At 57.8% G+C, this 26,623-nt stretch overlaps 1 protein-coding gene across 14 annotated transcripts in view; it reads left to right on the forward strand.

Moving 5' to 3' along the window:
* Positions 1-26,623, forward strand: part of KSR1 (kinase suppressor of ras 1) — a 144,487-nt gene that overhangs the window by 113,616 nt on the left and 4,248 nt on the right. For 6 of the 14 annotated variants that reach the window (XR_006742690.1, XM_036454261.2, XM_036454266.2 and 3 more), the window contains 16 exons: positions 359-379; positions 3,443-3,503; positions 4,273-4,356; positions 6,257-6,318; positions 6,422-6,528; positions 7,255-7,423; positions 9,414-9,455; positions 12,201-12,258; positions 13,019-13,067; positions 13,991-14,370; positions 16,332-16,428; positions 19,464-19,597; positions 20,256-20,387; positions 21,559-21,694; positions 23,593-23,726; positions 26,119-26,199. Coding sequence is in view for 13 of the 14 variants with exons in the window: in XM_036454261.2 (XP_036310154.1) it covers positions 359-379; positions 3,443-3,503; positions 4,273-4,356; positions 6,257-6,318; positions 6,422-6,528; positions 7,255-7,423; positions 9,414-9,455; positions 12,201-12,258; positions 13,019-13,067; positions 13,991-14,370; positions 16,332-16,428; positions 19,464-19,597; positions 20,256-20,387; positions 21,559-21,694; positions 23,593-23,726; positions 26,119-26,199 (1,747 nt within the window). In the remaining variant the exon portion in view is untranslated. The remainder of the gene's footprint in view (positions 1-358; positions 380-3,442; positions 3,504-4,272; positions 4,357-6,256; positions 6,319-6,421; positions 6,529-7,254; positions 7,424-9,413; positions 9,456-12,200; positions 12,259-13,018; positions 13,068-13,990; positions 14,371-16,331; positions 16,429-19,463; positions 19,598-20,255; positions 20,388-21,558; positions 21,695-23,592; positions 23,727-26,118; positions 26,200-26,623) is intronic. The other 8 variants (XM_036454267.2, XM_036454269.2, XM_036454262.2 and 5 more) reach the window with 7 other exon arrangements.

Genomic DNA, 26,623 nt, shown 5'->3' on the forward strand with positions numbered 1-26,623 from the left:
GAACTGTCCCCCCACATCCCCCAGCTGTCCTAGCCCCACATCCTAGGCACATGTGTCAAACACAAGGCCCGAGGGCCGAATCCGTCCCGCCAGGCCTTGCAATGTGGCCCGCACCTCGCTGTCATCACTGCACTCCGCTGCGTTTCCATCAAAATGACAGTTTATGACTGTTCAGTAAACCATTCGGCCCGCGATTTAGGCTGGATTTTAGATTTTGGCCCCTTCTCTGATTGAGTTCGACACCCCTAGGGGCTCAAAGCCCTCATCCAGCGCCTTGCCCCCTCCCTCCCAGGGACGATGTTCTGGGGGGACACGTGGAGCCAGCACGGTGCCCTAACCCTGCGTTTTCTCTCTCTCTCTTCTGTCTTCTCCAGGTTTGGTAAGCGCGATTCATTTTCGTCCCCTCTGCCACCGGGAGCAAGCGGTGTGTCTCGCTGTCCCCATCGGTGGATGCCTCTGACCCTCTCTTAGTGCACCTGGCCTTCCCGTGGCCCAGAAGCCGAGGAGCTGGGAACTGCCCCGGGACATCACGCTAGGGCAGGCGGCCCCCACGTGACGAGCTGGCCTCAGCCCAGCCCGCGGCCTCTCTGTCACTCACAGTCGATGGGCAGGCCCCAGGGCAGGCCCTCTGCACCCGGCCCGCCCCACGGGCGACCTCGGGCAGGGAGTGTTGACCCGCTGGGCTGCGGTGGGAACCCCGCACTCCCCGGAGGAAGGTGCTACCTTGTCTGGCGTAGGTGGACATCAGCCACCGCCCACAGACCCCAGCTGAGGTGTCAGGGCCCGGCTCCGCAGGAGAGGGACGTTCTTGGGGCGGGAAGCCGCTCGCCTCTGAGTGAGGCCCTGAGAGGTTTGCCCCCTCAGGCGGCGAGGAGGAAGCCCGGCAGCCTGATCTCCACTCCCTCCCCTCTACCTCCGGTGGGAACAGATCCTCGCTGTGGGGCTTCTCTCTCCCGAGTCAACGCAGCGGAAACGTGAGCCTCGAGGCTGCTTGGATGGTCCCAGTGGACGCAGATCCTCTTTCCCCCTGAGCCCAGGAGCAGTTTCCCTTTGTCCTGTGCTGAGCAGGCTAAGCAGAGAGTTGAGGGGGGGATGCCAGGTACTGGCTTTGCCGAGATGGAGCTGGGCTGGCTGCAGGACCAGCAGGGGGACCTCGCTTCCCCTCCCCCGGGCACGGGGGAGTGTGGGGCCCTCACAGAGCCTGCATCCCCGGGGCAGTCTGGGTGCTGGGTGATGCAGGGTCCACAGCCGTGAGGCCGCTTCTCCAGCTGTGGGAAGGCGGATGAGGCCTGCAGGGCTGGCGTTTCATCTCATGAGGGGCAGGTGATGCCTGGCACATGTGCCCTCTCTCCTCTCTGCGTCCTGTGCCTGTGGCAGACACTGCAGATCCGTCACAGGCTCCACTCAGAGATTGATGATCGAAAGAAACCCCACTTCTCCACCGCCTGTTCCTCTTAGGCCAGTGGTCGGCAAACTGCGGCTCGAGAGCCACGGTTTGCCACTCTGTTGACTAATGAGTTTGCCAACCACTGCGTAAGGCATTACCCTTACCCAGAAGTTTTGACTTCAGGTTAAAGGCATTAGTACATTATTAAAATGTTTTTTTTTAAAGTGTTTTTCCCTAGCAGTGATCGGCAAACTCATTAGTCAACAGGTCAGCAAACCGCGGCTCTCGAGCTGCATGTGGTTCTCGAGCCGCAGTTTGCCGACCACTGTCTTAGGCCGACAGCCTAAGCCCATCTATTTATTTATTTATTTGTTTGTTTATTTTTAAATCTATTTTTATTGATTTCAGAGAGGAAGGGAGAGGGAGAGAAAGAGATAGGAATGTTAATGATGAGAATCATTAATCGGCTGCCTCCTGCACAACCCACGCTGGGGATCAAGCCCGTAATCCAGGCTCGTGCCTTGACCGGGAATCGAACTGTGACCTCCTGGTTCATAGGTTGACGCTCAACCACTGAGCCACAGTGGCCGGGCCACCTAACCCCCTTTTAGACCTTGTGTGTTAATGGCGTGGCTGCTGCCTGGGGTGAACCCCAGGAGGGAGCTGGGAGGAGTCAGCGTGTGGCAGATGTGCTGGCGAGAGCTGCGGGGGGTGCAGTGTGGGGCCTGCCTCGGGGCAGCAAAAGGCCTTTGGTCCCCGTGTGGGCGGAGTCAGCACTCAGCGTGCCCTCTCCCTGCGGTTGGGTTTGTGGTGGCCTTACGTGAACCGACACTTAATGAGCACCAGCTGTGTGCCAGGCCGGCTCTCGGGGGCCCGGGAGGGTGCCGTGGCCTAGGGGAAGGGCTGCTGACTCAGAGGGCCCGAATCCTTAAAGCACCGTGCTGCCGACCTTTCTGGGTCCCAGTGTCTGATCATGGGATGAAAGCCCAGAACCTCTTTCCAGACCCGCCCATGGGTCCAGTTGAGGACTCTATTCCAGGAGGAGCGAGGCAGTGCGGAGCTGGGAAGGAGGGGTGTGGAGGAGGGAGGGAGGGAGAGAGAGAGGCATGGGGGGGAGTTTGTTGTGTAGGTAGGCTGCCCCTGGATGGGGGGATTGCTTCCAGCTGTCGCTCCGCTGCCAGCCTGTGCTGCTGTAAGCCCTGGGGCTGCCTGTTCCTCTGGGGAAGCCAGGCTTAGGAGGGGAGCCCAGAGTGCCCTCTCGGGGGACAGGCAGAAGGAGCACCCCACAGCCCGTGGCCTGAGACTCCCCCAAAGACCCAGACTGAGTGCCAGGTGAGGCCAGGCCATATGGGAGCTCTCAGCGGCATCATCAAGGCTCCAGAGGTGGCTGCGGCCCAGCTCACCGGCCTCAAACCCTCTGCCGAGGGCCAGGCGGCTCCCACCACTGAACAAGAAGTGACCAGAATGCAGCCCTCGCCAACGGGTGGCCTGGGGGTGCGTCCATGAGACAGTGCCTCTGCCCTCACACGCTCTGCCTCCTGCCTCTCACGCCGGCCTCCCCCCAACGCCAGAACCATACAGGCCGCCGGGCAGCAGTGTTTGTTAGAGAAGCGGCCATGTGTGAGGGTGGCCCCGCCGCCCTGGTCTAGCCTGTCCTGTCCCTGTTTTTTATTAAAAAAAATGTATATATATATTTTATTGATATTTTACATGAGGGAAGAGAGAGGGATAGTTAGAAACATCGATGAGAGAGAAACATTGGTCAGCTGCCTCCTGCACACCTCCTGCTGGGGATGTTCCTACAACCAAAGTACATGCCCTTGACCAGAATCGAACCTGGGACCCTTGAGTCAGCAGGCCAACGCTCTATCCACTGAGCCAAACAGGTTAGGGCAACCTGTCCCTGTTTTGATAAATGCGGGTCCGGGGACGTTTCTCTGCCATTCGGTACATCCCTGTGCCCGTCTAGCTTGCCCTCTCTGCCATAGAAGGTCACTGGTGTGGGCCCTCGCCGCAGGGCTTCCTCGGCTGCCTGACCTCCCTCTTCCCCTGCAGATCTCCCCCACGGCTCCCCGCAGATGGTACAGAGGGACATCGGGATCTCGGTGACACACAGGTAGGCCCGGCCCTGTTGCTCACGGCTCTTTGCCTCTGCTCGGTCTCCATCACCTCCGCGAACACAGCCCCGCGCCCCTAGCCCGTCCCCCGCGGGCCGCGTGGACGCGCTAGGCCCTCCCCTGCACCTCCGCAGTCTGCCGAGGGCAAACATGGGTCCCGGGAGAAGCAGGGTCACGGTCTCGGGGAGGAGGAGCCAAGAACTGCTTCTGGGTCCCACTCGGTACCGTGTGGATCGTGCCACCTGTCCACACACGGGCGCCCCGTTGAGCTTGTTGACGCTCCAGACTCCGGGCCCCACCCCTGCGGTCGAGGCCGGGCATCTGGGTCTCCAACAACCCCCAGGGGCCAGCACTCGTGTGCTGGGGAGGGTGATGGCCATGGGGGTCTGGTCCGTCTGTCACGTTCCACCAGGGGGAGGATCTGCTGGGCCAGGTCCTAAGGCGGATGGCTGGTTCAGAGGGTCTGCACGCTGGTCCTGCTGGTTGCTCTCACCACATTGGCTGCCTAAGAGGTGGCGCCTGTGACCACACCAGCGTGGGATTTTGACAATGATGACTTCGTGGCTGGACAGTCCAAATGGGGGAAGGGGGCGGGAACGGAAGGCAGTGGCCCCCTGGGTGTCCCAAACTCCCAGCGAGGGGGTGCCCGGGGCTCTGGGTGGGAACCAAGTCTCCTGATCCCCCTGGGCGGTTTGGGGGCCCTTGTCAACCCAGGCCCTGCTTCCCTCCCTGGCCCCTGAGAGCGCTTTTGCGTGTCCCCCGCTGCAGGTTCTCCACCAAGTCCTGGCTGTCACAGGTCTGCCACGTGTGCCAGAAGAGCATGATGTTTGGAGTGAAGTGCAAGCACTGCAGGTGCCGGGCGAGGGTGGCCGGGGCGGGAGAGGGGAGCGAGCCTCGCACTCGCCCAGTCACTGCCCCACGCCTGGATTATGGGCCTTGGGTCAAGTCAGAGTTCAAAGGGTCAACCTATATGATTCATGATCCCATTCAGCTCACCCAGGAGGGAGCAGCCCCCTGCAGGGAGAGGAGGGAAGCATGAAGCAGGGCACTCCCAGAGAAGGGACGCCTCGAGGTGGGCTTTGAAGGATGTGCAGAAGTTTGCCGGGTGGACAATGAGGAACGTGGGTTCCAGGCCAAGGACGTGTCTTGAACAAAGGCAGAGAGGAATGGGAGGACCGTTCGGGAACGGCGAGGAGTCCTGAAATGGGCCTCACGTTTTAGCACACCAGGACAGCCAACGGGGGTAGGCTATGGTGAGGACAGCGATGGCTTGTGGCACTTCTAGAAGGAAAGAATGCAGATTCTGTTCAAGCCCAACTTCCTTTCTTTTCTTAAAATTTATTTTATTGATTTTTCACAGAGAGGAAGGGAGAGGGATAAAGAGTTAGAAACATCGAAGAGAGAGTCATGGATTAGCTGCCTCTTGCACACCCCCTACTGGGGATGTGCCCGAAACCAAGGTACATGCCCTTGACCGGAATCGAACCTGGGACCTTTTCATTCCACAGGCCGATGCTCTACCCACTGATCCAAACCGGTTTCATCCCGACTTTCTTTTTTTCAGGCCATTGTGGTTCCTGGTAGGAGAGAAGGACGAGGATAGGGAACAGTGTGGGGTGAGCAGGGTCTGAGCCCTGCTTCCTGTCTGCCCTCCCCTTGCAGAGGGTGGACCTGGAGTCTCTGCTCCCACCCCCTTCGTCCCTGCGTTGCTGTGTGACGTGGGGCCAGGTGCTTGCCCTCTCTGGGCCCCATTCTTGTCACTTATGCATCTAGGAAGAGGGTCCCGGGTCTCTGTCCATCAGGACGGCTCTAAGAATCTGAGCTAGTCGGAGTGAAAAAAGCATGTGGGTTCCCACCAGCCTGTAGGTGACGGGCCTCGTCTGTGTCAGTTGGCTAAATCGTGTTTTCCTGGCGGCTCTCCTGACCACCGAGGAGGTATCAGGCTAGGTCTGTGGTGGCTCCCAGCCGTTTGGCTTTGAATTGGGGGCCTCCGGCTCCTTTCACGTGGGAAGGGTGACCTCTGAGCCCAACGCTGCAGCTGCAGTGTGTGGTTGGCAGGTCCCGCGGGAGAACCCCCAGACACAGGGCTGCAGGCAGAACCAGAACGAGGACCCAGCCCTCTCCACTCTGGCCCCGCCCGGCTGACCCTCCGACCACATGGTCCGTGTGGAATGTGGTGGGAGGAGGGGCTGCCCCCGCACCCCTGGGGCATCCTTTGGGGGTGCACACATTCTCTGGAGAAGAGAAACAGACGTGGGACCCACCGTGACTCAGATGGGTATAAGCTAAGGTGACCAGACATCCCGCTTTTTAACAGTTTGTCCCACGTCCCCCGGCGTTTTAAAAAAAAGTCCCGATTTTTGGAAAGAGTCTTTGGATGCGGGACAAATTGTTAAAAAAAAAAAAAAAAAAAAAAGATTTTTGGACAGATTGTTAAAAATCGGGACCGTCCCACCTTCTACTAAGGTGACCAGCGAGACATCTGGTCACCTTAGTAGAAGCAGACCTCCCGTGCGCTGGGACGGACAGACAGCAGCAGGCATGTGGTCACGCTCAGCAGACAGCAGCTGCTAGGACTTTTCGCATCAGTTCTACATTTCGGGGCTAATGTCTGTGGAGAAATTTGTGGGAATCGGGGCGTCCAAGTGAGGTGCACGGGGCTGCCAGGCGATGCCTCTCTCTGCGCCCCCGTCCGAGCCCAGGGCAGCCGCGTGGCCGTCCCCGCACTGACCCCGCCCGCCTCCTCCACCAGGTTGAAGTGTCACAACAAGTGCACAAAGGAGGCCCCCGCCTGCCGGATCTCCTTCCTTCCAAGTGAGTGCTGTGCCCGCCGCTCCTGTGCCTCCTGCCTTCGGGGCCAGTCTCGCTCTGTCTGGCTCAGTCTGTCCCCTGCTGATTGATGGTTTCCCCTCTTCAGTAGCTAGGATTCGGAGGACAGAATCCGTCCCTTCGGACATCAACAACCCGGTGGTCAGGGCGGCCGAGCCCCATTTCGGAACCCTCCCCAAAGCACTGACCAAGAAGGTACGTCGGACAGTGGCCTGGGGGTCTGTTGCTTCTGCCCGGAGAGCCCCCCCACCTGGATTCCTCTCTGTGAAGCCCCCTAATGCGGGGCCCAGCCTGCCTGACAGTGCCGTCCACAGAGGACTGCACTATCTTTAGCCACGGAGCAAACTTCGCATTTATAGTTACAGGCGTGTGACCCGTTCCCTGCCCCAACGCTCCCTTTTGGAGTGAGATTTCACTGCCGGCGAGTCAGGAACTTTTCCAGCGGTGACATCACCTCCGTTTTACAGACGAGGGAGACAAGCACTGGGGCCCCTGTGAGTGAGACGCAGGCCCAGCCCTGAGCCCACGCCGCAGTCACAGTGCGGCCCACGGGCTTCAGGAGTAACCCGTGCGCGTGCGTGTCTTTCCGTGGCCCGTGGCCCGTGGCCCGTGGCCCGTGGCCGGGCTTCTCGCCTAATGCCCAGACGCCCTGCAGCTGGACAGATTCTCAAAGGCCGTGTCCCTCATGGTGGTCCCCAGGCCTGCCTGGGGCCCCCGTGCACAGGGGTGCTAGGTGTCTGTTAGGCCTAATGTTCGAAGGAAGAACGGTACATCGACATCTTTACCGGAAAATGTCAGGGTCCCCTGGGCTGACCCCTTTGCGTTTCCCCGGGGAAGGGAGGGTCCCGGCTGGGGGCGTGGGAGGCAGCCGGGCGAGGCAGTGACAGTCCCTGCCCACTCCCCGTGTCTCTGGCCCTGCAGGAGCACCCTCCAGCCATAAACCACCTGGACTCCAGCAGTAACCCGTCCTCCACCACGTCCTCCACGCCCTCCTCGCCGGCTCCTTTCCCAACATCCTCCAACCCATCCAGTGCCACCACACCCCCCAACCCCTCGCCCGGCCAGCGGGACAGCAGGTTCAACTTCCCAGGTACCACACCGCTGGGCTTTTCGGGGGGGGGGGGGGGGGGGCGGGGGTCTTAGGGATGGGGTTCACATGCATCTTCTCAGCACACCCCAAGAGGCTCAGGGTCAAACACCACAGCCACTGAGAGCACTGGTGGGGAGCCAGGCACTGTGCCCAGCTCAGTTACATTACCGTATTTAAACTTGATTACAACCCTGAGGTAGATGCTATTATTGCACCCATTTTACAGACGGGAACACTGAGGCTCAGAGAGAGGAAGTGACTTGCCCTGAGCTGTACTGGACTTGCTCACTGGCTCCGGGCATCTGAGCTCCCAGGGAGCCCGGGCAGGTCCAGGCGGCCTGGGAGAGGGGATCGCGGCCTCTGTCGCTTTATCTGCTCTGAGATCTGAACCAGCCGCCTAAACAGAAGTGTCTGTTCCCTTTTCCATAAAACTAGAGACCCCATGAAGTTGGAATTCAGTTATCCCCCAGGTGTACTTGACGACACTGAGTCCCACAGGGCCAACTGACCGGAGCTGGCCTCTGACTCTGCCGCAGCCCAGGCTGCCCTGGGTCTGTAGGGCCAGGACCCCTCCCTTTTGGCCAGGCCTGGGGTGTCCTGCCTCCCCAGGGAGAGGAGCGGAGCCCGCTTGTCCGTGTGAGGATGGGGGGCCCCGGCCTTGGCCTTCCTGGCAGCTCCTGGCAGTAGGTCTTGGCCTTCGGGGCACTTCAGTTGGCAGCCTGGAGGAGGGAGGGGCGCTGGGAGGCTCCAGTTTTCTCCCGGCTGAGCCACGGGCCCACTGCCAGCATCAGCCATGGAGTCCAGGGCAGGTCCCGCCTGTCACTCCAGGCCCGGGAGGACAGCCTTACACGGAGCTGTGCCAAGGGACCCAGCTGGGCCACCCGCAGCCTGCAGGGGGCCTGGCACCCTCTCTGGGCCCATCTCAGCAGGGTTCTAGGGTGGTGAGCGACTGACTTTGTAGGAATCTGTTTTCTCTTCTGCTGTCCCTTCTCCTTAGTACGCACGTGGCTGGGTATCTCCTGACACTAATGCATCGTCATGATCCTACCCGTCCCCCCCGCCGTGGAGCGATGGCCTGTTTGATTAACCTCCTCTCCCGTTCCGCTTCGCCATTAACATGCTCTGAAACCGGGCCTTTTGCTAAACCTCCTGGTTTGGCTTTTTCTAAAAGAAAGGGCCCGTTTGAAAAACAAACAGCCGAAGAGAAAACGCTCTGTGTGACGTCAGCCAGCGTCTCGGCTTTCGCTGCCCCGCGCTGGCCCGCATTGTCGGCCGCACCGAGCCCTCGCTCCCTCCGGGACCTGCCAGCTCTCTGCCACCGCAGTGTCCGGCCGGGACCGGTCGGAGGGGTTTAATTTTGGAAATAAACCCCTGCTGTCCACCACTCTGCTGTGCAGGAGCATGTCAGCTTATCTCCAAGGATAACCAAGGGAAAGGTTATTTATACCCCATCGTGCGGTACAGCTGGAGAGGTTAACACGCTTCCCAAGGCCCCAGAGCCTCACAGATGGCGGAGTGGGGGTCAGAGGCTGGCTGTGTGTGAGTTCAGGTCCCCGAGAGCCTCCTTCATGAGAGGATTCTCTCCCCTGGAAGGTGAGGGCGAGTCTCAGAACCCTCGGCACCACGGGCACATGTTTTCAGAATCATTCCTCGCCCCGTTGGTTTTACCCTCCCGGGCCCGTGCACATGTCACAGAGAAGCAGGCCTGAGAGGGGGCCGCACTGGCCAGGGCTCTGCAGCAGGGCGGCCGCGGGGACTGGGTCTCCGAACCCCAGTCCTCAGCGCAAGCCCCTTCACTCCTGGGGGCTCCTGCCAGCACCCGCTTTTTCTCCCAGCTTCTTTTCTCCTTCCTGCACGGGTCACCCTGTCCTGGCCAGGCCCACCGGGGGGCATACCTGCCCCAGCCCCATAACCAGCCCATGCCTGCGTCCCCTCCCCCTTCGCTTCATTTGCTGTCCTGTGTGTGACTCACCTCCTCTTCTGTTTAAAGCTGCCTACTTCATTCATCATAGACAGCAGTTTATCTTCCCAGGTGAGTCTTCTGCATGGTCCCACTAACTGTCCTCCGCTGTGGCCCCTTTGCCCAGCCCACCTGGGCGCCCTCACCCTCAGCACCTCTGAGGTGCTTGCGTCTCAGACCCGCCTGTTTTGAGAGCTGCCTGTCTGTCGAGGCTGGGGAAGGGGGCAGGGGGAGGAGTAGCCTGCACAGGGGCAGTGCCTTGCTGGCAGGGACCAGCCGTGGCATCCATCCTGTCCAGCCTCTTGGACAGAAACTACAGGCAACTTGTCCAGGGTCACACACAGGAGGTGGCAGGAACTCATTTGCATAATGGGGGGGGGGCGGGGGAGAGAAGGACTTCTTGCTGATGCCTTCTGCGCATCTGTTACGGTATACTCCTCTGCGCTAGGACCCGGAAACGACTTATCTCACAGAAGTGGAAGCCAATTTGGGGAGGTCCCCAGGCTTCCCTGCTCAGTGGGCTTCACCTTCCTGAGCCTTGTTGGATGGTGCTATCTGCTGGCCACTTACTGGAAATGCCTCTTTAATGAAGAGAAAACTTGCAATCAGATAATCATTCATGGATTTCCTTCCACAAAAATTGTTTTGCACACCTGCTATGTGCCCATCTTTGAATTTGACCATATCCCTTCCCCTAAGGCATTTATATGGTCAGTCCTTATTTCTCTAGCTCATGGTTGGCAAACTGCTACTCTCCAGCCACATGCAGCTCTTTGGCCCCTTGAGTGTGGCTCTTCCACAAAACACCATGTGTGGGTGAACATGTATAGTGCCATTGAAACTTCGTGGCCCATGCGCAGAAGTCGGTTTTCGGCTCTCAACAGAAATTTCAATCGTTGTACTGTTGATATTTGGCTCTGTTGGCTAATGAGTTTGCTCTAGCTGAAGGTGACAAGCACGGTTATAAGTAATCTGCAACGTTAAACCTTAATTTAGCCATGTGAAGGTTCCGGTTGAGACGAAGACTGAAGCTGATTGTTTCCTAGGTTAAAAAGGCCTGTGCCGAAGTCCTGGTATTTTGGTTATCCCAGGCTTTTCTATTAGGGGAGTGACTTGGAGCGTTTGTCAGTTCTTAGAGGATCATCCGTAGGGCATGGCAGGTGTGCAGGCTGGCCGGGTCAGCGCAGGCTCCCCACGCTGCTCTGTGGTTTCATACCAGTTGTTGCCCTGGTTTCCCTCAGGAGCCTGCTGGCTCTAGGATGGCGGGCAGGGCAATGCCTGAGAGCATGGGGAAGACGTGCCTTTACTTTTTTTTTTTTTTTTTTAATATATTTTATTGATATTTTACAGAGAGGAAGAGAGAGGGACAGAGAGTTAGAAACATCGATGAGAGAGAATCATCGATCAGCTGCCTCTTGCACACCCCCTACTGGGGATGTGCCCACAACCAAGGTACATGCCCTTGACCGGAATCGAACCCAGGACCTTTCAGTCCGCAGGCCAACGCTCCATCCACTGAGCCAAACCAGTTTCGGCTGACATGCCTTTACTTCTAAAAGGACACATTTTGCCCTGCAGATGTGTTGTGGGAAAGGAAACTATATTTCTATCGAGACAAACATGGACCCATTTTGGAGCAGAATGCAAAGTTTAAGGCAAAGCAGGAGGCTTCAGAGACGTGCTGCCCTCCCACCGGAGTGCTGCTTCTCCCTGAGCCCCACCCCACACGTGTTTTTCTTCCGTGGGAACATGAGAGCGGTGTTGGGTGGGAGAAACGCCAGGCCCCCCTGGCAGTCTGCGGACACGATGGCGTGGTGCCTGGAGGAGGCCTTAGCCCAGGCCTGGGGTCTCCCAGAAACCGTGCCCCCAGTGTTGGCACACGCGTGTTTCCTTGATAAGCAGACCCACGGCCGCTCTCAGGCTCTTTACGTCCGCGAGCTTCCAGAGAGGCTGAGAAGCTGTGGCTCAGAGGGCCTCCCGGGGTGGCCCGGGAGAAAGCCCTGGAGGGACGGGGAGGGAGGTGTGATGGCCCATGGGGAGGCTCTTCGTCCTAGGAGACAGGAGAAGAAGCGCGATTAGCCCGAGCCACTGCTAACTCCGGTCCGTCTCCTTTGGCAGATAAAAGAGGAGGGAGCGAGGGGCCCAGCCGGCCCCGGCTGTCCATCTCCTCGAGGGCATTGGAGAAAACAGAAGGAGGCAGGCAGCAGGAGCCGCTAGGGAGGCCCTGGCCTTATGGGACACACTGGTTTCACCCCCCGGGGCTCCGGGGCAGCCCCGGCTGGTGTGCGGGCTGTGTGTTTCTCCCTCTCCCCTGCGAGCAGTCCGCTGGCGGACCAAGCCTGGAAGCCGAGGGGGCGGGGCTCCGGCTCCCGCCAGACATTCCCGGCCCCGGTGCCGGGCACCAGGTGCCCCTCAGGAGCCACCTGTGAGTCCTTCTTCCGCCTCCGCTGGCCTGAGTGAACGAGTCTGGCCACCAGCCCCGGCCTCCAAGCAGAGCAGAGGGGCCTGGCCCACATCCCCTAAGTAGTGGCCCCGTCTGCTCCCACCACTTGCCTGTAGGAGGCAGTGTGACCCCAGGGGAAAGGCGGTCACTGAGGTTTCATCCTCCTCGCCCAGCCCCACCGGGGCCCCTCTGGGACAAGCCACGTGCTGCGGAGGCTGCCTCCCGGTTGGCCCCGGTGGGAAGGGCAGGAGAACCCGGGTGTGGCCCCGTGAGGGGCGGCTGGGGGCGCGCACTTCCCTGGGTGTACGCACAGTGCCTTGTGCGCGGGCAGGAAGGTGGGCTCATGCTGCGTGTTTGCGCTTTGTCTCCTCCAGACATCTCCGCGTTTCCACCGGCGGCGGCCCCGTTCCCCGAGGCGGCGGACAGCACCCGGTAGGCATTCGCGTGCTGTGTCTACCCCCTTTCTCCTCCACGGGGACTTGTGCCAGCTGGATCCACACCCCTGACCCCCTCCTCCCCACCCCGCGAACCTCTGACCTCCCACGCCGCATGTGGCCCCGTACCCGGGCCGGCCAGATGGCACGCTGCTTGGGCTAAGGCACCCTCGAGGCCCCTGAGCTCAGCCAGAAGGGATTTATCAGCCTCTTATCGGTTGGGTGGGGCAGTACACCTGACCCAGGAGGAGGGGGCAAAGGGTACTCAAGAGTTCCAGAAACTACTCATGCAGCCCTTTCTCAGTGTCAGGCCATGCTAGGCACCCGACTCTGCTTCCCAAGTGTACCGATGGGAACGTCAGCTCAGGGACGTCAAGAAACTGCGTGAAGTCACACAGCCAGGATGTGCCAGAACCAACTCTCAAGCAGCATTCCAAGTTCTGTGCTTGTGTTGGAACGAACCTCCATCCTGGCTGTCAGACCGAAAGGGCCTTGGTGGTCCCTGTCCACCCCTCATCCCGGCCGCCCTGGGGTTAGTCTGGAGGAGGCCGAGGCTGGAGACGGGAATCGGGCCTGGTCCCCGGCCTCCTGTTCCCACAGCATCCAGACCGCCTTTCCCATGGGCCAGTGGGTCAAAGGGAGACTCCGTTTGCTGTGGGTGGCCTTTCCTCAGACCTCACAGGGGAGCCCCCGGCCCGGCTGAAAGCGGAGTGGCCCGCCCCCAGGGTCTCCTCATACAAGCCCAGTTTTACTCTTAGGCCCGACGACCAGCCGAAGGCAGACGTGTCGGAGGATCATGAAGTGGAGGTGAGCCACAGGCAGCGCCTCCTCCCTCCCGTCCCTCCCTTCCTTCCAGCTCAGCACGTAGAGCGGGTTAGGTGTGGCCAGATGTGCCAGGTGTGCTCGGCAGGGAAGAAGGATGAGGAAGCCAGCCTCCCTTTGCTTTTCTGTCTGGGAGGCTAACGTCAGCTCTTCATGCCCATGGTTCTCACCCCCAGCCCGGAGGCCCGGGGCCCAGCCCTGGAGACTCTGCCTCAGTCCGTCTAGGGTGGGGCCAGACATCCGTTACCAAAGCTCCCCAGCGGATTCTGATTTTAACCAAGGCCAAGACCACTTGACCCTTGAACCACAGTGCCAGCCGAGCTGGCTCTCTGCAATGGGAGCGGGATGTTTTTTTTGTTTGTTTGTTTGTTTTATTGATTTTTTACAGAGAGGAAGGGAGAGGGAGAGAGAGCTAGAAACGTCGATGAGAGAGAAACATCGACCAGCTGCTTCTTGCACACCCCCTACCAGGGATGTGCCCACAACCAAGGTACATGCCCTTGACTGGAATCGAACCCGAGACCTTTCAGTCCGCAGACTGATGCTCTATCCACTGAGCCACACCGGTTTGGCTGGGAGCGGAATGTTAACAGACTAACTCCTGCCCACAGGAGAGGGAGGAGATTGTGCTCAAATAGAAGAACACCCAGGAAGCACGAATGTGTTTAAATTCTTCCCCAGAGATTAGAGGGCACTCATAGGGAGCTGTTGGCATGCTAGGACCCCCCGTATTTCGGACACTGAAGCTCCCTGTTGCCCAGTGACCTGCCTGTTGTCCACACAAGCCAGTGCCAGGCTGGCACCGGAGCCCAGGCCTCCTCCCTCACCCGATCGGGGCTCCAGGGGCTGGGGGGAGTCCGCGGAGCCCGGATCCGCCGCCCCTCAGCTCCTTCCTCCCGCCCTTCCAGGCCGAGGAGCCGGAGGCCGGCAAGTCGGAGGCCGAGGACGACGAGGACGAGGTGGACGACCTGCCCAGCGCCCGCCGCACCTGGCGCGGCCCCATCTCCCGCAAGGCCAGCCAGACCAGCGTGTACCTGCAGGAGTGGGACATCCCCTTCGAGCAGGTGGAGCTGGGCGAGCCCATCGGGCAGGGCCGCTGGGGCCGCGTGCACCGCGGCCGCTGGCACGGCGAGGTGGCCATCCGCCTGCTGGAGATGGACGGCCACAACCAGGACCACCTGAAGCTGTTCAAGAAGGAGGTGATGAACTACCGGCAGACGCGGCACGAGAACGTGGTGCTCTTCATGGGGGCCTGCATGAACCCGCCCCACCTGGCCATCATCACCAGGTAACCGGCACCCCCGCCCCCACCCCGCCCCGTCCTCACCGGGGTGCCCGCCTCCGCCCGCCTTCCCTGGGGCCCTGATGCTTACGTGGACGCCCCTGAGAGTGTGGACGTTTTATTATTTTATTTTATTTTATTTTATTTTATTTTTTATTTATTTTTATTTATTTATTTATTTATTTATATTTTTTATTGATTTTTTACAGAGAGGAAAGGAGAGAGATAGAGAGTTAGAAACATCGATGAGAGAGAATCATTGATCAGCCGCCTTCTGCATGCCCCCTACTGGGGATGTGCCCGCAACCAAGGTACATGCCCTTGACCGGAATCGAACCCGGGACCCTTCAGTCCGCAGGCCGATGCCCTATTCACTGAGCCAAACCGGTTTAGGCAAGTTGTTTTTTTATTTTAAATTTGCTTTTCAGTTATAGTGGACACACCATATTGTATTAGTGTCAGGCGTACAGCATAGTGATTGGACATGGATGCATTCCCCTCCCCCCACTTTTGCTTGTTTATCAGAAACAGGCATAAGTCACCAGAACTCCTGAGCTGTGTGAGGTCACCCGCCGTCACGCCCGGGGACAAAGTGCCAGCCCCGAGCACGACCGCGTGGCTCCTTAGGCAGCCTCACGCGGTGACGCCAGCCCCACAACCCCCACGTCCCAGCCCCCAGCGCTGCCCGTCCGTCCGTCCTCCCATCCTTCCATCCCTTACCCACCCAGCCCCATAAGAGGTCCGGTCAAGGGCATGTACCTTGGTTGCTGGCACATCCCCAGTAGGGGGTGTGCAGGAGGCAGCTGATGGACGATTCTCTCTCCTTGATGTTTTTAACTCTCTATCCCTCTCTCTTCCTCTCTGTAAAAAATCAACAAAATATATATTAAAAAAAAAAAAAAAAGGAAAGCCTATCTAGTGACATCGCAGGGCGTTCACTGACGAGAGGTCAGCGTGCTTTAGATGATCCCAAAGGCGCTGGGGCACCGCTGAGGAACTGCCAGCCCATACTCTGGACCCCTCATCTGCTCTCAGAGTCTCAGAGGCTCCAGCATCCATTCTCCTTGGAGACTTTTCCTAACAACTAGCCTCTCCCTCCGGGGGCCCAAGGCACCTTCTCCCTGGATCAGGAGGATGGGCCCACGTTCTCTCTGGGTCCTTCCTCGCCTCATGTTTTAGAAGACCAGGCAGATGGGGACCCCAAAATGTGGGCCCTTATCCAGTAACCATGCTGACACCCCTCCACCCTCCTCCCACGCTCCTTCGTTGAAATAAAATCTCTGTGCTCAGAAAACAATAGAAACGATGGTGAGCATCGTCACAGCGAGCCCCAGAGCCCCACGCTGCCCTGTCAGAGCCCCGAAAGGCCAGCTTCCTCCCACTCTGCTCCGGGTGTGAGTGGGCGTGGCCCTGCCGGGCACTCGGAGGGTGGGCTGCTGGAGATCACCGGAGCTGGGTGAACGGAGTTTCCTGTTCTGGGTGGGCGTGCCCTGGACCACAGGTGGGGTGCAGTGAGTTTGTGTTTGTGCCTCCTGGCAGGCCCAGAGAGACGGGAGGCAGGCTTGGTTAAGAACGAGGATTCGGGCCAGGACCGGTTTGGCTCAGTGGATAGAGCATCGGCCTGTGGACTGAAGGGTCCTGGGTTCGATTCCAGTCAAGGATATGTGCCTCGGTTGCGGGCACATCCCCAGTGGGGGGGGGGGGGGAGGGGTGCAGAAGGCAGCTGATCGATGTCCCTCTCATCAATGTTTCTAACTTTCTGTCCCTCTCCCTTCCTCTCTGTAAAAAATCAATAAATATATTTTAAAAAAACAACAACAACAACAACAAAAACACAACGAGGATTCGGGTGTCGCCGTGCAGGGCTGGAGAGAGCTCAGCTCTCCCCACGGCTCCTTCCAGGCTCCAGGGGGCTGGGGTCAGGCTGCACTGGCCCAGACCTCTGCCTGACCCACCGCTCTCCACAGCTTCTGCAAGGGGCGGACGTTACACTCGTTTGTGAGGGACCCTAAGACGTCGCTGGACATCAACAAGACGCGGCAGATCGCTCAGGAGATCATCAAGGTAAAGGGGCGGCCTCCTGCTCTGGCGGCCTGTGTGTCTCTCTCCCCTGCGTTGGGGTACCTCAAGGGTGGGACCCCTACCCGCCTTCCCTCCATCTGTGTCTTACCCAGTTAGAGCTACGAGCTGGAAAGTAGGTGAGCAGTGATTGAATAGATTGGCCAGGGAGGAAGCTGGCCTTTCGGGGCTCTGACAGGGCAGCGTGGGGCTCTGGGGCTCGCTGTGACGATGCTCACCATCGTTTCTATTGTTTTCTGAGCACAGAGATTTTATTTTAACGAAGGAGCGTGGGAGGAGGGTGGAGGGGTGTCAGCATGGTTACTGGATGAAGGCCCGCATTTTGGGGTCCCCATCTGCCTGGTCCCCTAAAACATGAGGCGAGGAAGGACCCAGAGAGAACGTGGGCCCATCCTCCTGATCCAGGGAGAAGGTGCCTTGGGCGCCGGGAGGGAGAGGCTAGTTGTTAGGAAAAGTCTCCAAGGAGAATGGATGCTGGAGCCTCTGAGACTCTGCCTTTAACGACAGAGGGCCCGAGTTCGAATCCTACTCCCATCAGCCGTGTGACTCTGGGCAGGCCCTTAAGCCTCTCTGAGCCTTGGCTTCCGTATAAAACGGGGAAACCAACAGAACCTCTCTTGGAGGATGGACACAGGGTAACACGGGATGACCTGCAGAGAGAGCACTGGGCACAGGGCCGGCCCTGGGTGAGTCTGTTAGCCTTGGTGTGGGGGGCTGGGAGCACCCACACTTTGGGCCTTACAGTTCCCAAATCTAAGTTTCATGAGGACAGGCCCCTGGGCTCAACACAGGCAGCCTTTTTTCTGTCTTTCATGCTTTTAAAGTAGTTAGTTACATAAAAATGGAAGAAGAGGTTATTTATTTATTTATTTGCTTTATTGAGCAGCAGGCTCAGATAAAAACTGGAATTCTGCGGGCGGGAGCCCCTCTTTCCTTGTTTTCTGCCGAGAAGCTTTCCCAGCGGCTCCCCCCAAGTTGGGGCCCCTTTCCGCCTTTCCCTTCTCTCCTGCCTGAGCCCCGCCTCCTTTCCTTTCTTCCCCCTCTCCCGCCTTCTGTCCCTTAGGGGGCATGACTTTTAATAGGAAGAGTTAGACATCACAGTGACTTATTTTATGGACAAACCAAGATTTCCCCGTGACGTTTCCATGTGGCTGAGCTACTGCGTTAAACGCCTGAAGCCCCCAAAACCAAAACACCACCTGATGCTTTCCCTGAGCCTCTCAGTTCAGAGAGGCTGGGGAGAGCTGCAGGGGGTGAGAAATGGCTCCCTGTCCACCTTCCAGATGGTGGACTCGGAAACAGAAGCATGGCGAAATGAGACTTTTAATAACACTCTCGAGAGCGGGCGCCCATTGTACAGGCTCACACGCAGGACAGGGAACATCGCTTACTGATTTAGACCCGACAGGTCTTCGTTGGCTGAGGAATAGGTCTCCTCAGTCTTGCTGTCTCCATTGGGTTATTAAAAAAAATTTTTTTTTAAATGGGCTGAGGTCTTCTCTAGTGGCCTCCACCTCCCTTTGTCTAGGGCAGCGGTCTGCAAACTCATTCGTCATCAGAGCCAAATATCAACAGGACAACGGTTGAAATTCCTTTTGAGAGCCACATTTTTTTAAAAAATATATTTTATTGATTTTGTACAGAGAGGAAGGGAGAGAGATAGAGAGTTAGAAACATCAATGAGAGAGAGTCATCGATCAGCTGCCTCTTGCACACCCCCTACTAGGGATGTGCCCGCAACCAAGGTACATGCCCTTGACCGGAATCGAACCCGGGACCTTTCAGTCCCCAAGCCGACGCTCTATCCATTGAGCCAAACCGGTCTCGGCGAGAGCCATATTTTTTAAACTTAAACTTCTTCTAACAGCACTTCTTCAAAATAGACTCGCCCAGGCGGAAAACCGACTTCTGCACATGGGCCACGAAATTTCAATCGCACTGTACATGCGCGCCCGCACGTGGTATTTTGTGGAAGAGCCACACTCAAGGGGCCAAAGACCCGCATGTGGCTCACGAGCTGCAGTTTGCCGATCATTGTTTTGTCTGGTTCTGCCTCACACTGGTCCTTTCTGGCCTATTTACTCACCACCTCCCGACCCCAAATGACTTCAGAGCCAGAGAGATTTCGTGTAAAGGGTGACCTTGAGTGGGAGAACAGGAGGTGGATTTACACATGCTTCTTTCTGAGCGGACGGGGCGGGCATTTCAGTCCTGGCATCTTGCCCCTGTTCCCAAGGGCATCAGGGTGCACGGGAGTCCTGGGTTTAGCATTAGAAGACAGCTTTGACCTTGAAGCGATCATGCCAACGTCAGGTCACCCACATCCCCTGCCTGGCCAGGCAGTGTTCAGTCCACACAGAGCCTTGGTTAGAAAGCATCCACTCCGCCCTTTTGCTCGTCAGATGAGGAAACTGAGGCTCAGAGAAGTCGAGTGTCCGAGGCCGCACAAGCCAATTAGAATCTGGGCTGAGATGGAACGTGGACCCCAGATTTCAGCCATTATTCCAGACCTCCTATGACAGCACAGATGCTGGGCCCTCCCGAACTCGGGGACACCCTCTGTGAGAATTCCTCTTTGTCCCCTCCCCCCGTAACCTCCAGCCCTTGCCCCCGAGCCCTTGTCCAGTCTTAGGGTACAAGCTGGCTGCTTAAAGCCTGGATAGAGGTCTCAGATCACATGGTCCTGCAAGACTTAACATGGATGGTTTTGTCACGCTTTATATATTTCCTGGCACCCAGCTCCCCACCACCTCCCTCCCCATGTCCCACGGTATCTAAGTCTGAGGACAACACAGAGGCACGGAAAAGGCACAGATGGACCAAAACCAAAACCAGATCGCAGCTGCGTTTTGCCTGGAGCAGGTGACCTGCTCTCTCTGAGTTGGGTTTCCTCATCTGTAACATGGAGACAGTTACACTCCATGAGATTGTGAAAATAAAGCTCGATGCCTGGCCCCGGTGGGCACTCGGTCATTGTCCCTCGTCTCCCCTCCCCTGACGTGGGGCTCGCTGTCTTCCAGGGCATGGGGTATCTGCATGCCAAGGGCATCGTGCACAAGGATCTCAAATCCAAGAACGTCTTCTATGACAACGGCAAAGTGGTCATCACCGACTTCGGGCTGTTCGGGATGTCGGGCGTGGTCCGAGAGGGGCGGTGAGTGGGCCTTGGGCATCCGGACCGAACAGGGAGGAACTGGGGTGCTGGGTGGGCCTGGGTCCCGCTGGGGTCCGGGCACTCCTGCTTCTGAGGAGCAGCCCTCCCTGTAGGAAAGGCCAGTTTGCTTCGGTCCTGCCTTTGTGGTTCTGGTCCGGAATCAGATTCGGATGACCTAGAGGCCCCTCGTACACTTGATTCTCAGGCTGACCCCTTGAGCCTGGGTCTTCTCGCTCACATTTGCCAGCTTGGGCAGAGAACCAGGGTTCAAGTCCCTGATGTGAGGAAGGATGTCAGGTGATATTTCCCCAAGGGGTGGGGGGACTCCCGGCCGGCGGAGTGGCAGCTGGGCTGGAGAGCCAGCCCCACGCCCGGTGCTGAGATGCACAGCGGGTCTGATTCCCGCACAGGGAGGTGCTCCAGTCTCCCAGGATGTGCTCCGAGAGCCAGGCACCTGCCAGTGCAGCTGCCTCCCAGTGCCCCTTCTTGGCCGGCCCCCCTAGAAAAACCAGCCACCCCTCTTCTGTTACATTCCCCCCAAGGGCCCGCGCCTCGGCAAGTGCAGGCTCTGCTAGCTGCCTCTCGGGGCCGGGCGTGGGTGGCTCCAGGCGAGTCTCTGAAAGGCCTTGTGTCTGTGCCCTGGCTTCTCGGCCACCAGGCGTGAGAACCAGCTGAAGCTGTCACACGACTGGCTGTGCTACTTGGCTCCTGAGATCGTGCGCGAGATGACCCCTGGGAAGGAGGAGGATCAGCTGCCCTTCTCCAAAGCTGCTGACGTCTACGCATTCGGGTGAGGAGGCCCTCCTGCTGGGGCTCTGAGGCCGGGGTGTGTGTGTGTGTGTGTGTGTGTGTGTGTGTGTGCTTTGAGCCTGGCTCCGCTGCTTGTTGGGTGAGTGGCTCCATTCCTGACCTCCCTTTCCCTGCCTGTAAAGTGGAGAGTAAGGGCACCTCCCCAGGAGGACAGTTTCATGAGGACTAAGGTCTTACCCATTGTCCGCGAGGACGCTCACCACAACTAAGAGCTGTCCCTCTGGGTCCCCTCATTCTGGGATGTCCTCCCAGCAGCCTCTGGTGCCCCAGGAAACTGAGCAGAACAGAAATAGAGACTACAGGGTGGGGCGAAAGGAGGTTTGCAGCTGTGAGTACATGAAGCGGATTATTCTTATATTACTGTTTGTTTTCCAGACGAATAACTGCAAACCTCCTTCTGCCCCACCCTGTCTAATGTGAGCCAGATAGGAAGTTTTCTCTGAGCGTTAAAAAAGGGAAACCAATGAAACCCCTTTCGGTCATCTATTTTATTTAACTCAGATTCTCCAAAATATTATCACTTCAACATGTAATCAAAAATTAAAACGTAAGGAGCTGCCTTTCCGCACAAAGTCGCAAAGCCTGGTGTGTGTTTTACACCTACAGCACACCTCACCTACAGCACACCTCAGGTCCACACCCCCCGCGAGAGTGGCTCAGTGGCCCCCCATGGACAGTGTGGAGCTAGCAGAGAAGGTCCCCGTCCAGATCAGTCAGAGAGGCTGAGGGCTCACCCAGAAATCTCTTGGATGTCTTTCCCTCGGTGGTGGTCTCCCCACCCCACCTCCTTTCTTATCATTTCTTTGAAGCACCCAGGTGTGCCAGGCACCAGGTTTGCCATTTTTGTTGCTCCTCAAACAACCTTTGGACGTAGGCGTTAGGCCCCCTGAGGTTGACAGTTATACCAGGATCTCTGCTCAGAGCCTGGGCTGCCTCAGACTTCCCAGCACAATGGGGACACCGGGACACAGACCCCCTGGCGCCCGGGAGGAGCCTCCAGGACCTGGCAGGGGAAGCCTGGCGGGTGGAGAAGGCTGGAGAAGGATCCTGGAGCCTCCGGTTGGGCTCCTGGCATGGGCAGCAGGAGCCCCGGGCGTGAGCTGGGCTGAGCGGTTCAGGAGTTCACATTGCAGGGATGATGGTCTCCACAGGACCGTTTGGTATGAGCTGCAAGCAAGAGACTGGCCCTTTAAGAACCAAGCTGCAGAGGCCTTGATCTGGCAGATCGGAAGTGGAGAGGGAATGAAGCGCGTCCTGGCCTCGGTCAGCCTGGGGAAGGAAGTCACGGTGAGTAGCCACCTGTCCGAGGAGAGGGAGGGAGGGCCGGAGCGAGGGCGTGGGCACCTGGCCTGGCTGCACTTGGTTCACACCTGAGCAGGGGGACCTGGGGCAGATGTATGCCAGGCAGGCCTCTGTGCTTTATTACCCCACGTTTACCCTTCTGCTTAAGAAAGAAAGCTCCCCCTGCCAAAACCGGTTTGGCTCGATGGATAGAGCGTTGGCCTGCAGACTGAAAGGTCCCAGGTTCGATTCCGGTCAAGGGCATGTACCTTGGTTGCGGGCACATCCCCAGTAGGAGGTGTGCAGGAAGCAGCTGATCAGTGTTTCTAACTCTCTATCCCTCTCCCTTCCTCTCTATAAAAAAAAATCAATAAAAAACATATTTAAAAAAAATAAAGAAGTCAGAAAGCTTTCCTGCCCGTTGGTTGAGTTCAAACTGCGGTGTTCTGGGGTCACCTGGAGTCTTTTCATCTTTTCTCCAGTGAGTCCCCTGATTTGGGCCCTGGCAACTGAAGATTTCTGTTTCCCTCCACTTTCTGAGACGATTCCTTGTTTGTGGCTTTTCTAGTTTCCTGCCCTGAGAGTGTCTTTGTTTTCCTGTGGGACTCCCACCAGACAGAATTTGGTCCTTCCTCATGAGTTTCCGTGTCTTTTACCTTCTGTCCCATTTCCTTTCGTCCCTGCCCCGAGCTGGGTCTGCAACGGGGCTGGGGGGGGACGGGGGGATCGTTTCCATGATCTTTCTACTTCTTCTGCCTAACGTTTCATTTCGGAGGCTACGTGATTCACTGCAAGCACTTCTCCACTTTGTCAGTTCCTTTCTTTCTTTCTTTTTTCTTTTTCTTTCAGTTTCTTTCTTTATGGCGCCCTGGCCTTGTTTTATGGCTAACCCTCCCACACACACACGCACCGTTTCCTCAGCCGGTGTTTTTAGGGTCCGTTTATCCTGGCTCCCAGTTTTCCTAACTGGTGCCACCCCGAGGGCCCGGTCATAGTGAGGAGCAAAGTGGATGTGCACGTTCCGCTGTCACATTGGCATGTCAGCCTGACCGTGCGTGTAGGATGTTTTCTCGCAGGTAGTTCTGAATCAAAAGGCTGAAGCGGGGGTGGAGGGTGGGAGGTGTGTGTGTGCATGTGTGGGTCCCCGAGATGAGGCAGCACATCGCCACCGTGAGCAGGGCTCTGCTCTGGGGCCGCCGTGCTGCCCACTCCCACCGGCTGCCCCGCATGTGGCCCTTGTCACTCAGCCTCCGTTCCTGTGATGCCGAGGCCCCCACCTGTCGCCGCCGCCCTCTGCACACATTCAGAGCATCTGTGTCTCACCTGTCAGCACACCGCCTTCCGATTTCCATTCTGAAAACTGGTGGCTTCCTTGTCGATGTCTTTTCTGTGACCTGCTATTCAACTTTGTTACGTTATTCCAGGGAGGCCTGAGAAGGAAGGAGGGGAGCCCTAGCTGGTCTGGCTCAGTGGATAGAGCATCAGCCTGTGGACTGAAGGGTCTCGGGTTCAATTCTGATCAAGAGCATATGCTCGGGTTGTGGGCTCGATCCTCAGGAAGGGGCGTGCTGGAGGCAGCCGATCAGTGATTCTCTCTCATCATTGATGTTTGTCTCTCCCTTGCCCTTCCTCTCTGAAACCAATAAAAATATATATATATATATATATATATATATATATATATATATATATATATATATATATATATATATATATAAAAGGATAGAGGGGAGATGGGTTTGTGCGTTTCTATCTGAACTGGAAGCCTGGGCGCTCTTCTGAAATTCCAGTCATGGCAATGTCAGCAGGAGGCTCAGGGACCACCGGCCGGGGGTGCAGAGGCCCCAGCTCACCTTGCTCCCTCCCAGCCGGCTCGCACCCTCTAACGCCGCCTCTGCCCGCAGGAGATCCTGTCTGCCTGCTGGGCTTTCGACCTGCAGGAGAGGCCGAGCTTCACGCTGCTGATGGATATGCTGGAGAAACTGCCCAAGCTGAACCGGCGGCTCTCCCACCCCGGGCACTTCTGGAAGTCTGCTGAGTAAGTGCCCCTTCCGCGGCCAACCCCGCCAGCCGCCTTGGTAGCCGCATGTGGGATCTTAGAGGGCACCGGGTGCCCAGTGTGCCCAGGACTGTGGCAAACACCCAAAGCACATTAGCCGGAGGACCTCGTTCCCCACCAGTGACACCAGGGTCTCCCTCACCACCTCTAGTCCGGAGACTCCTTTTGTCTCCGCTCTCCTCTGAAAACATCCCTATCACTGTCCTCAGAGAAGCACTGACGCCGGGCCCAGCCAGGCCCGGACGAGAGGAGGCTGCTTAGGAGAGGGCCACTCAGGCCAGGACGTCAGAGCGACGTGGGTGCAGAGCATCACCAAAACTAGCCAAGTGGCCGTGGCTTACACTAGTGCAGACTCAACACAGAGCTGTCTAGTCCCCCCGCCGGCCGCCTGGCACGGGGACCGCGTGGCCTGGGTTTCTGTGGCACTTGGATGCCAGCAGGCCATGCCCGCTTCTGTCTAATCACACAGTCCTTCGTGCCCCGTACCATGCAGGGGTAGCCTCCACCGGGCCGTGGGAACCTCAGCCATCTCTTCCGAGTTCTGTCTCATTCCCTTTCTCCTTTGTTCCCCTGGCCCGCTCTGCCAGAACCTTCAGATCTCTGCGCGCCCCTACTCTCCCCCCTCGCCCCTCTCCCCGACACACACACACACACACACACACCCCGAGACTCCTTCCCTGTCACAGGCCTCAGCTTCTAGAGCTTTCACAAGTGGGGGGTTGGGCAAGATTGGGGGTCCCCAAATTTGAAAAGGCCACACGGGAAATGGCTTAGGCTTTGCAAGCCACGAGGGAAATCCGGGTTACGGCTCCTGCGCTGGGATCGGGGCAGTGACGCTGCCAGGGAAATCCCTGTGCCCATGACTCCGCGGGGCTGTCGGGTGTGGGGCAGCTGGCCGTGCTCCAGCCACACCTTCCTTTGGGCACTGAAATGAGAATTTCGTGGGATTCTTACACCACATCATGAGATAGTCTTCTTTTGATTCCCACGCTCCCCAACCATTCAGAGAGGTAAGACCATTCGTTCTTAGCTTATGGCTGGTACAGGAGACACAGGTGGCGGCCCCTGTGTGGCTGGACCCCCGGACAGGATGGATGGCTTCAAACTTTTAGGAAGGCAAAGGGCGCTTTCTGAAAGAGAAAGCTCCTGCAGCCCTGACCTATCAACAGATAAAGCGGGCCTGCTCTCCGGGGAGTGGGGTGTCTGCCCGACACCCACAGCAGCCCCAGGGCCCCTGCGGTTACGTCGCTGAGCCCCTGGCAGCACCTGAGCTCACCCCTGCTGCCCAGGTGTGTGGTGGCAGCAGCTCTCCTCTTATTCTAAGGAGCTCTCTCTCCTCTTCTCTCCTGTCTGCATCCCGCTACCTTTCTTATTCTAGAAAGGCTGGCAGGTCTCTATCAGATGTTCTTAGTTGTTGTGTGTGTGTGTGTGTGTGTGTGTGTGTGTGTGTGTGTTTTAAATAACTTTAAAATAGTCAAGAGCTTTTTGTGGTCAGATTTGGCTTACACTGGTTTGCTAGCCCCCCTCTTGAAAACAAACCAGACCAACCGGCTTCAAGTTGTAGGTGAGGGGAGGACCTGAATGGGTCGCCGAGCAGGAGATACAAGTAGCCAGTTGCAGGATGGTCTGGAGCAGTGGTCGGCAAGCCACATGTGGCTCTTTGGCCCCTTGAGTTTTTATTTTTAGCAAAGGCCAGCTTAGGAGTACCCTAATTAAGTTAATAACCATGCACCTACCTTTATAGTTGAAGTTTAAAAAATTTGGCTCTCAAGAGAAATTTTGATCGTTGTACTGTTGATATTTGGCTCTGTTGACTAATGAGTTTGCCGACCGCTGGTCTGGAGGAGCAGTAGTTGGTGGTGAGAGAATACTGTATTTTAGGGTGCAACATTAGATTTGCTGTTCTGTTCCTAAGATGGGTCAGGGTCTGATACAGATAGGCGGTCATGTTGCATTCGAGGTGTGGGCTTACCCAGCCATTGCTGAGTACTGGGTGCAAAGGATTGTGTGACCAGACAGAAGGCCAAGGCCGGGCCTCAGCCAGCAGGGAGTTCCCCGTCCAACTGGGGACACAGACAAGCAAACAGACACTGCACCTCTGCACAGCTTCCTGTTCATGACTCTTACTTCTACACACTCAGCCTCTAATTCTCCTTTTCTTTCTCTTCTCCATCGGTTTTGTTGCTTTTTTGTTTGTTTGTTTGTTTCGGGGGGTGGCTGATGCGATGGCCTGTCCTGTCATCTCTCCCCCTCTCCCCGCCATCCTGATTCCTGTGGCTCCTCTCCTCCACCTGCCACACCCCCGACCGACGGCATCGCCTGCGGACGTCGCTTCCCCCACACCTGGCGCTGGATTGCGGGGCACCCCCAGCCGCTGGCGGAGCCGGTACTACGGGAAAGGACGCGACGGCCACCCTGACTTTAAGAACCCCTGCCCCGTTCTGGAGGAATAGTGTGTCTTCTGTTCTTTCCCTCCCTCTCTGCCTGTGTGCAGCCGCCCCTCCGCTCACCCTGCTTCCTGCCTGCCTGCGTCCCGCTGCCTCATCTTTGGGTGTGTGCTTTTCTCATAAACCAAGGCGATGTTCTTGCAGCTGACACGGCCACCCGCAGGGCCTCTGCGGGCCAGTATGTCTCTCGCAGTCCACCCTGTGGCAGGTGTTGGCTTGCGCCTGGGTGAGAGAGAGCCGAGGTCATAATCTGAGACCCCAGGGTGCCCTCTGGCCAGAGCTGACAGAAGAATGCAATGAGCAGAAGCAGTGAGCGCCAAGAAGCCCACCTCCATAGTCCAGGGCTGAGGGGCAGAGGGCCCACTGCCAGCCCCTGAACCAGAGCCTGTGACCCGGCCGCGGGCAGCTCAGGGATGGTTCTTTGTCCGC

Source organism: Pipistrellus kuhlii, unplaced genomic scaffold (assembly GCF_014108245.1).
Source record: "Pipistrellus kuhlii isolate mPipKuh1 unplaced genomic scaffold, mPipKuh1.p scaffold_m20_p_28, whole genome shotgun sequence".
Classification (NCBI taxonomy): domain Eukaryota; kingdom Metazoa; phylum Chordata; class Mammalia; order Chiroptera; family Vespertilionidae; genus Pipistrellus; species Pipistrellus kuhlii.